At 39.6% G+C, this 10,329-nt stretch overlaps 2 protein-coding genes across 2 annotated transcripts; both read right to left on the reverse strand.

Annotated features, from left to right (window-relative positions):
* Positions 1–14: 14 nt before the first annotated feature.
* psmb4 (proteasome 20S subunit beta 4) lies at positions 15–5,404 on the reverse strand. Its single transcript, XM_088090852.1, has 8 exons — positions 5,245–5,404; positions 3,570–3,696; positions 2,102–2,181; positions 1,875–2,021; positions 1,083–1,164; positions 792–908; positions 463–551; positions 15–162 (listed from the first exon to the last, which is right to left on the reverse strand). The coding sequence occupies exons 1-8, from the start codon at positions 5,361–5,363 to the stop codon at positions 150–152; spliced, it is 774 nt and encodes a 257-aa protein (XP_087946978.1). The 5' UTR covers positions 5,364–5,404; the 3' UTR covers positions 15–149.
* Positions 5,405–5,661: 257 nt separating this feature from the next.
* On the reverse strand, positions 5,662–10,310 carry LOC121938332 (saxitoxin and tetrodotoxin-binding protein 1-like). The gene is made up of 6 exons (XM_042481596.2): positions 9,107–10,310; positions 8,303–8,448; positions 7,592–7,671; positions 7,160–7,285; positions 6,581–6,700; positions 5,662–6,448 (listed from the first exon to the last, which is right to left on the reverse strand). Exons 1-6 carry the CDS (start codon positions 9,230–9,232, stop codon positions 6,360–6,362), a joined length of 687 nt encoding a protein of 228 aa, XP_042337530.2. The 5' UTR covers positions 9,233–10,310; the 3' UTR covers positions 5,662–6,359.
* Between the last annotated feature and the right edge of the window lie 19 nt (positions 10,311–10,329).

The raw sequence follows: 10,329 nt of genomic DNA on the forward strand, positions 1-10,329 counted from the left end.
ATAAAAACAGAATATTTTGGATTTATTACATTTATTTTCCATTATACAAAAGTTACAATGAACATCAGAAAAAGGGAAAAAAAACTAAACTGGGATAGATAAGTTGCAGCTGTTTTTTGATGGAAGGCTTCATCAGTCGCACCTCGCCTTCATTCAAACCCGCTGCAGACAAATAAATGAAAAAATCATTAATTACAATATTTTGTTGTCAAGAGCAAACATTAATTACTCAAAATTTTTCAGGGACACTTAGAAAAGCTTAAATATTTTTTTTCAGACTTTTTAAAAGCAGCATAAGAAAACTGATGTCAACTCAAATCCTCCGGCTGCTTGACAGTTAAAACCCTCCACAGACGCCTCATTATTACTTTTTTCATGCATTTCTGAGCAGCTGGAGGGTTTTTACTGTGAAGCAGCTGCAGCTGGCAGCTCTGCGACTGCAAACGTGACCTCTGACCCTACCTGACCATGTGAGCGATGTCCCAGTTGGTTTCAGACGACAGAGGTCCAATAATCTCCACGCCCTCTTCTGTTACTATGGCGATCTCGTGCTAAAATAAAAAACATCACAATGAATCCAGTAAAACAAGTAAAAACACTGCTACTTTAACCCTTTAAACCCTGAGCTTATTGGCTTGATTTCCTTCAAAGACATGGGCAGTAGGCAATGAGCAATTTAAGAGCTTACCAAGCTGCTCACTGTCTTTTCCCCCCATATTTTTTTTTAGATATTATTTTGTATGGCTCTGAGCAGCTGACTCAGGATCAGTGGACAGCTAACGTGTACTCACCCTGTTGTAGGAGCGAGCGTCTCTGTAGTAGAGCACTTTGAGGCAGCGCTCCACCAGCTCCCGAGCCTCCTGCTTAGTGATCTCCACCTTATTCTCCAACACCTCCCTCATCAGAGGCTGCACACACACACACACACACACACACACACACACACACACACACACACAGATTAACACATTTTAACACAGATTTCAGAGATGTAATAAAAACATTAAAAGTCGATGCAAATATATAAAAGTCAGACTCTGTATTAACAATCTTTGGGCTGCGGTATAAACACACTCACTCACCTGAGCCAGGTACGCTCCGAAGCCCGTGGCCACTGTGGGTGCCTCATAGGCCACGCCCAGCTTGTCTACGTAACCTAGGAAACTGGGAGGAGGACAGATGAAATAATGACAAACTACGTTTAAAACGTGACTAATAAATCTACATTGTACCTTGTCATGACAATAATACATTTTATATACAAGTACTTTAAAACAAAACCAGACTGCAGTGAAATAAAATCAAATTACAATAACACAAATTAAAATAAAACACAAGACGTGTTGGATGGAACCCCAATAAAGACAATATTTAACAAACAAATGTGTCTTTCAGATAAATCACCAATTTAAAAATAAATATATCAACATATAAATAAATGTAGATATGAATATAAAAGCATCAACAGAGCTGAATAAAGTTATACGTTTTTATTTGGAAAGGACTTCTTTCACTTATTTTGGGGATTTTAATTTCATAATTCCACATTTATTTATTTATTTTTATTCATAAGTCCATTTTTTTCACAGCACTTTTATATTTTTCTCTGTTTTGTTAAAAAAAGGGATGTGATTATTTGACCGATTTAGACTGAAGACACAAAACCAGAACAGCACTGAATGACAAATTATCAAATAACTTAAATTCAAACTACACTGACCTAAAGGACAAATCATAACGTCTGGAATAAAGTGATGGGTTTGCATTAATGACAAGCTTTCTTTAATTTATTTATTTTATATAACAGCCATATTGAGAGGTGATTTACAAAATGTCAGATCAGAAACAGGAGAAGAGGAGTGAGGAGCGCTCACCTCTCTCCGTTGTAGAAACCTCCGATCACCACGGTGTTCCACAGCGGGTTCATCCTGCTGCGCCGGTTGTACATCACTCTGGTCAGCCAGGAGTGGACCGCCTTGGGGCTGTAGCTGTGACCGTCGCCCAGCAGCTCCTCGTCGATCCTGACGGACACAAAAATTAATGTTGATATCTGAGCTCAGAGCGGCTCCTCGTGCAGGAGGTCACATCTCTGTGGACTTACACCATCTGCTCGATGATCTGCTTCAGGTGCTGGTAGTCTGCGTAGTCTCCTGACGCTCCCAGGATGGTGCTGTTGTTCACCTGAAGCAGAAACACGGCGCACACCGTCAACACAGCCGCTCAGACCGTTAATTATAATATATAAAGACAGACATTTCAGCCCTTTAACACCTGGACCGTCATCAGTTTTCTCGTGCTGCATTTAGATGCCTTTCACAAACATTTTAACCGCGAAATCTCAGAAAATTGTTTGATTTCTTTCAAAATACAGGAAAAAAAAACAAAAAGCAACTGGGCAAGAAACTGCAAAAAAAAAAAAGTAAACGAGAACAGGGAAATTTAAAAAATGTTCAGGAAACTATAATTACAATTTTCTTAATTATATATTAAACATTATACTACAAGAAAAGAGAAATAATACTTTTTGGCACTTTCTTCCTTTTTTTTTTTTTACCAACATCCATCCAAATCAGATATATCAATAATTAATAATATGGAATTATTTTCAATATAAACACGCTGAGTGTGTGAGTGTAGCTGCTGACAGTCTGGGATCTGTCAGTGTGTGAGTGTAGCTGTTGACAGTCTGGGATATGTCAGTGTGTGAGTGTAGCTGCTGACAGTCTGGGATATGTCAGTGTGTGAGTGTAGCTGCTGACAGTCTGGGATATGTCAGTGTGTGAGTGTAGCTGCTGACAGTCTGGGATATGTCAGTGTGTGAGTGTAGCTGCTGACAGTCTGGGATATGTCAGTGTGTGAGTGTAGCTGCTGACAGTCTGGGATATGTCAGTGATCAGCAGCTACATTGACTGTGACAGGTCACCTAGTGGAAATAGCATGTATTTCCTCCATATGCCAAATATGGTCAAAATGACCTCATCAGGTGGAAAATAGTCAAAATGACAAATTCAGAGTCAAAAGCCCAGAATGACACCCAGAAATAATACAAGTCCTGTTTTTCTGCTCTGATGGCTGTGGGATCAAAAATGTCAGTTTGAATGGGTTTCAATGGAGCATTTTTGGACCTGAACAGTCTGAATGTAACTATTTAGTTTCCACAGTGTATTTTAGACTTATTGTAGGAGCTGAGCTGCAAATTCACTGATTACACTCAAATACACAATCTGGACTACATAGGCAATGCAGCAGCTGACACTATCACAGCTGCAACTTTAAGGTTGAAAAGCGTCCCTCAGTATCGTGTTTCTGAATGATGTGATGTTATTTCCATTAGATCTTTTTATCTTCTTAAAGTTTAAATTAATGCTCTTCTCTGGCAGATCTATGAATATTCTCCTGTGTTGTTCTTTCACATAATTAAGACTTCAGAAGTGTAAAAAAAATATATATAAACTACATAAATAAATGGGTCTCGTCAGTAAGAAGTCCTTGGTTGAAAAAACCTCTGATCTGAGAGAAATGCTGACATGCTTTTATGACAGTTACGGTGTGTAAGCAGCGAACGTCACCTTCATGAGACGCGAGATGTTCCTGAAGCGAGCCAGCGAGCCGTACGAGCCCAACATGTCTGCTGCGATGATGACGCCGCCGGTGAACTTCACGCCGAGCACCGACGTCCCGGTTACCATGGGGTTACTGCGGGGGGACAGAGAGGAGGGTCATTCTCAGGACGGGCGTCTCTGATATCTCATAAACGTCATCGATTACAAAAGCAGCCAGAAACTGTTTTGAGCAATACTGATATACAACAAATAACAAAATCTATCAAATGTAATCTACATTATTTTAACTCTTAGGGTCTGCTCTAGTATGAGACACACTCGCATCGCTCTGCGCACAAAATGCACTTTTCAAAATCAAGCTTAAAAAAATTATACATTAATAGTATTTTCTGCATTCATTAAGTGAATTTTTTGGACCGACATCAGTCCTAATCGTAAATATCAAAAACAAATCAGTCATGTACCCAAACATAAAGCGCTTCTTCTCTGATGTCTGTTCTCAGCTTTTTTTAGCTTATCGTATGTTTTTATTACTGTTTATTGTGGGTAGTTTCGTTATTTTCATGTAATCTTATGCCTGTAAAGTATTTGAGTGACGTCCTATGAACTGTCTTTGTAACTGTTTCTTATGCCGCCTGCTTTAGGGCTACAGATTACATTTAGTAACTGCGCCATTTCCAGCATATCTATGTTGATGCCGTCTGCTGATATGTTGATTAATGTGCACTATCCTAACTCAATTAACTGAAGCAGTATTAAATTAGATCAAATATTTGTTAATTTTCACAATTTGAATCCAATAACTGTCAGGTTTTTTTTTTGCCATGAAGCAACTTTGTTTTTAGACAAAAAAAAAAAAAAAAGAATTATTTTCAATATACTGCACACTCGAACCAAAGGCAAATAATATGTCTGGACATCCCCAATGAAAAACACACAGATTTACATTTTAAAACCATGAAATATATGAATTTAAAATATGAAAGGAGCTGCTAAAAGTCACAGAATCATACAGACTAACTGAGCTTTTATGTACTTTTATGTACTTTATAGTGATACCCTCTGGTGTCACTATAAAGTACAACCACATGAGGCCTTTACGGCAAAAAACATCCACTTCCAAAAACTTCATACAAATATAAAAAAACAAAAACAAACGTGAAGTAACTCCAAAAAAATTCGTAATGATACCGGAGGGTTAATTAACTTCCATGTCATTATTACATTGTTTATTTTCATTATTAAGATTTGCACGCACATTTATTTTCTCAGTGTTTCGTGTTAGATGTCTGATGTCATATAAAAACTATAATCAGTATATTTTGTTGCTTGAGTTTATTTTTCGGTTATTTATTAAAGTAAACCGGAGCTGCTTCTGCTGCTGTCAGCGGCTAACAAACACAGCTAACAGTTACTCAGCAAAACAGAAAGACTGAGAACAACAAAAGACTTTTACAGTCATAAACGACGAATACAGACTCGTATTAAATCTTACAGTTTATAAAATAACTTCTGAAATTTGCATTTTGAGCTCTAAAATCGGTTAATCGGACGTAAACTAGCAGTTAGCTTAGCATCAGTTAGCTCCATGATGATACAGCACCGCGGCGGAAACCGAAACCGACAGCGGAAGCTCCGTTAACGGCGCTCAGTCCCGGTTCCACCGGAGCGGGTCACTTACAGTGTGTGTCTGACCGGCCCGCAGGACGTGTCCGGCCCACTGCTCCCGGGGAAAGAGTAAAACTGTCCCGGCTTTGGTCCGCTCTCCCAGAAACTCATCTTCAGTCCGCTCGACTCCATGTTGGATATACCTGCCGGATGTGACGACACGGCGTCTTCTAGTTGAGTGAACGGAATGACGTCACTGAGCGGTAACGTACCGCCGCCTGCTGCTGGGATGATTTTTTAAAATGATTATTGATTATTTATCAGTAACCCCAACTCACTGCATCTCTATTGTCAAGAAAAAAAATTGGTGAATGAATTACTGTTTTTCTTCTTCTTCTTCTTCTTCTTCTTCTTCTTCTAATTCTTCTAATCTAGTAACTGAAAGAAGTGGTAGATACGATAGGATACAATACGATACGATACGATACGATACGATACGATACGATATACTTTATTGTCCCCATGGGGAAATTTGTTTTGGACTCGTATGCTGCGCACAACATGCCTCCACAGTGTGATAAAACAAACATAATGAATTGCACATAGTCAACATTGTACGTCACAGGATATTGCACATACAAAATACATAACACATATTGCACATTGCAAAGATGACATGTTGCTATCATCATTATCATTATTATTATTGTTATTATTAGTAGTAGTTGTTGTAGTAGTAATAGTAGTAGTTGTTGTACAAGTAGTAACACCCCACCTCACCCCAGTGTTTCTACAGTAAAAGAAAAAGAAAAAAAAGACGTTTTTGTTAAAGCAAAATATAGAGAAAGAAACTGGATGCAACAACACAATCAAATGCAAAACCAACAATCGAGGTGCCATTATGCTGAACATCAAGAGAGAAAAGTATATATTTTTTTAAATAAAAAAAGGAGAAACAATCACTCACACAAACAAGCAGCACAAAAGAGCGAGGTAAGGGACTGTCTGTTATTTATTAGGGTGGAAGGGCTGCAGCAAAAAGGGGGGAGCATATCAGCTCATATATTTAAGCACTGAGGAGGGACTTCTGTTTTTTATTTTGGCTTAAGGGATGGATCTACAACTTACATGGCTGAAAACATGCCTTTAAAACCCTGCAGACGGCATATTTTATTTTATTTACTTATTTTACGGTGCAGAACAGGTCTGATATGTGCTGGCTCTCTGTGCGTCACAGCCAGACTCTTCAACCGCAGAGGATTTCTTATGACAAAAATCTGCAAGGGGACAAGAGGAAAAATCATTTACACATTTCAGTTGTCTTTTGTGATTTTTTTTAATTGCTATAAGAGTTGCGTGTACTTCGGGCTGTGGGAGTGAAAACACGCAGCCTGCACACAGAAACTGACCTGCAGCTCCATCGTAGCTGAAAGGTTTGTCAAGAGGGAATCCCAGAGACTCGGCCAGTCTTTGGTGATCGCTGAGGGCCGCTTTCAACACCTCAACATCCTGATGGTGCCCCTCCCTCCCTGAAAAACACACACACACACACACACACACCACAGACGTTTGATAACTGCGAATCTAAGCAAATTGATTTAACTCATTTTATAAAATGGGGAGCAATTTTAGTAAGAAACGTTCCACCAAGAGCTTTGTAGATTTAAATATAAAAAAAAGTAAAAGAAATTACCTAAAAAATGAGCAAGAAATTAGTATATATATATATAAAAAAAAAGAAAGCCAAGAAAATTACCTGAAAATTGACAAAAAAAAAAGGGAAAAGAGAGTAAAACAAAGAAACGAGGAAATTACCTGAGGAAAGTGCTTAAAAAATGACAATTAAATTGTCACATCATTTTAAATATGTTATTATGAGAATTATAAATATTTCCCAAGCTTTTAAAGTTGCTCATAACCTGCTTCCCATTTTTAAAAAACAAATAAAATCAGTTTCATTGTGTGTGTGTGTGTGTGTGTGTGTTTACTGTAATTCAGCAGGTATCGGCCCTCGGCGCTCGTGTAGACCATCAGCAGACAGTCGGAGCAGCTCTTATAGAAATCCGTATGACCTTCCTCGTTGTTGTGACTAACAACTCCGTCTATCTCCAACACTAACACACACATGCGCACACACACATGCACGCACGCACGCGTACACACACACACACACACACACACACACACACACAAAATAAATTATTATAAATATAATGCATGCAAAATAGAATTTACTTTAATTTAATTGAACTTAATTCAATTTTTGCTGCTGACAGTCTGGGGTATGTTAGTGTTTAGCAGCACACATGTCACAACAATAACAGCAAAAATACTTTTGTCAAATTTTATCTAAAGTGACCTAAACCCATGTATCTGTATTTGTGTGCGTGTGTGTGTGTGTGTGTGTGTGTGCGACTCACTGGCAGCGATGTTGTGCAGTGAGTGGTTGTCAGAGTCAGACGTCGACATGTTGATGAAGTGCTTGGTACATGACTCGTCCCTGAAAAAAACAACAAAAAAAAACAAAACAGTTCGATAGCACAAAAACACAACATCCCCTGTTTAAACCTGTTTATTTAAGTGAACAGTTTTTGTCCTTTTAGTCTCCATAAGGTGTCAGAGACATAAAACAGCATCAAAATAGAGCTTGTTGATAAAAAAAAGTGCCAGAGGAGGATCCCCCACACCCCCGACAGAGGACACAGCTGAGACACTGATGTCCTCAAATCTCACAAATGTCCTGAAATTCAAGAAATGTCCTAAAATCTTACAAACGTCCTAAAGTCTAAGAAATGTCCTCAAATCCTAGAGACATCCTGAAATCAGAGAAGTGTCCTTAAATCTAAGAAATGTCCTAAAATTCAAAACGTGTCCTTAAACCCTGGAATCATCCAAAAATCCTAGAAATGTCGTGAAATCAGAGAAATGTTCTAAAATAAAAAAAAATCTAAGACTAAAATCTGAAAATTGTCCTAAATTCTGAGAAAAGTCCTGAAATCCAAATGTTCTAAAATCCTAGAAATTTCCAAAAATCTGAGGAATGTAAATCAAAATAAAATCCTCGAGTCCTCATTTCACAGGCGGACGGCTGAGACCGTCTGACCGAAGATGTGCTCGATGTGAGCGCTCACACGAACAGGTTCCTCTCGTTGAACATGACGGTGTGATTGTCAGGGAGGAGTCGCAGCTCGACGTGGGAGCTGATGAGCTTCGGCAGCAGGTCCCGGCCTCGCTGATAGTCTGCCACGGACCAGACCAGAACCCAGTCCCCGAAAACCTGCAGGGGGAGGAGGACAGAGCTAAAGCTACGAGTGAGGACACTGAGGACATGATGTCTGCTCTATTCTTTAAAACGCACACGTGGTTCGTATGTTTTAGACTGATTCCACGTTAAACTTCCCAGAGTAACTCACGCACACCTGCAGCCAGGTGAGAAGTTTAACCCGCGGAGGTCAACAGCACCGCACACTTACACCGTCATGTACCGCACGAAGGTCTGAAATATTACAGACCACCCAAACCCAGATGGCATTTTAGGAATCTGCAAATTTGCCTTGTACATGTTCACACTGTGAAATGAACAGTTTTAGATTTAACTATTAGGCGGATTTCCATCACAGCTTTGGTCGTCCTCTACGAAGGTCGACGGTTCGATCCCCGGCTCCTCCGGTCAACATGTCGTAGTACCCTTGGGCAAGACACTGAACCCCAAACGGCTCCTGATGCCGCGTCATCAGAGTGTGAGTGTGTGTGAACGGTTACTGAGTAGCAGCTGGCACCTTGTACAGTAGCCTCAGCCAGCAGTGTGTGAATGTGTGAATGTGTGAATGTGACCTGTAGTGTGAAAGTCCTTTGAGTGGTCAAAAGACTAGAAAGCGCGATACAAGTGCAGCCCATTTACCATTCACTCAGGAGTGATGGACGCCTGGTCTCACCTCGTGCAGGTCAGTCTTGCTCAGCGGCGTGTTCAGCCCGTGACAGCCATTGTGGTCGTGCGATGCGTTGGCGCCGATGGCCGCCAGCAGCAGCAGCAGCAGCGTGGCTCGCTTCGCAACGCTCATCCTGCTCTGACACACAAACCAAACCAGAGGAGGGAAGCAGGTCGGTTTATAACGGCCCCCGAGTCCTCACAGGACCCCGAGTCGGTCCAGAGTTCGTGTGCTCAGTGTGTTATTCATTACAGGTCAGCTCTCAAACAGCTTACAGTGTGACTTTCATTATAAACAATCCATGACAACACTTATTAACCCCTGACATAAATGATCTGCAGCCTACACAGTTTATGCGACATAAAAAAATCTGAAAGCTTTTGAATACACAGAACACAAACTACACAATCCTAAAAATCCTTTCTATGACAGCACAGAATCACTGCGACAACTACACGGACGGACAGTTTAAGAGGGACGTAAAACCAACGGAGCAACGTCACTAATTCATGTCAACAGCAGGAGACTTTAGTCTTTGCAAATATCAAAAATTGCTTAAGATATTCAGGCATTAAATTTGCAACAATAGCGATTTTTGAGACCTAGCTTCATGAGGAATATGAAGATTTGTTTGATGTTGAGGGATATGAGATTTAAAAAAAAAAAAAAAAGCACCCAAAAAAGGGCTTACAAGTTGCTCTTTACATGAATAATTACCATGACAGTAAAACTGAAGTGTTTGAAAACAATAATAAACAATGATTTGATGTGAAGCCATTTGGAAAAACAAAAAAACCTATTCAAATTCAATTAAAGGTCATTAAAAAGTCCATTGAAAGTATTAATAGACCATTAAAAGCACTGAAAGTCAATTTAAAATATTAATGGTCCATTAAAAGTCTGTAACAATTTTACAGGGTCCATTAATATTATCAATAGTCTATCAAAAGTGTCAGAAGTCCAGTTAGAGTATTAAAAGTCCTTTAAAAGTATGCAAAGTGATCCATTAGCAGCTCCTGTTCGCAGTGGATTAAAAGATTAATTTGATTCTGAGTAAAACAAAAAGACTCCACAAACATCGGTAACGTGAGCGTGAGCGCCGACATCAGCACGCTCCTCATGCTGAATGTGACGTTGCGGTTGTTACCGACGAGTCTCAGCTGGGAGCTTTTATATTAATGTTTTTAAATATAGCCCTCTACCAAACTGTTGAGGTGGTCATGACAAAA

The sequence above is a fragment of the Plectropomus leopardus genome, chromosome 17 (assembly GCF_026936395.1).
Source record: "Plectropomus leopardus strain MGB_pleo_1.0 chromosome 17, ASM2693639v1, whole genome shotgun sequence".
NCBI classification, from domain to species: Eukaryota; Metazoa; Chordata; class Actinopteri; order Perciformes; family Serranidae; genus Plectropomus; species Plectropomus leopardus.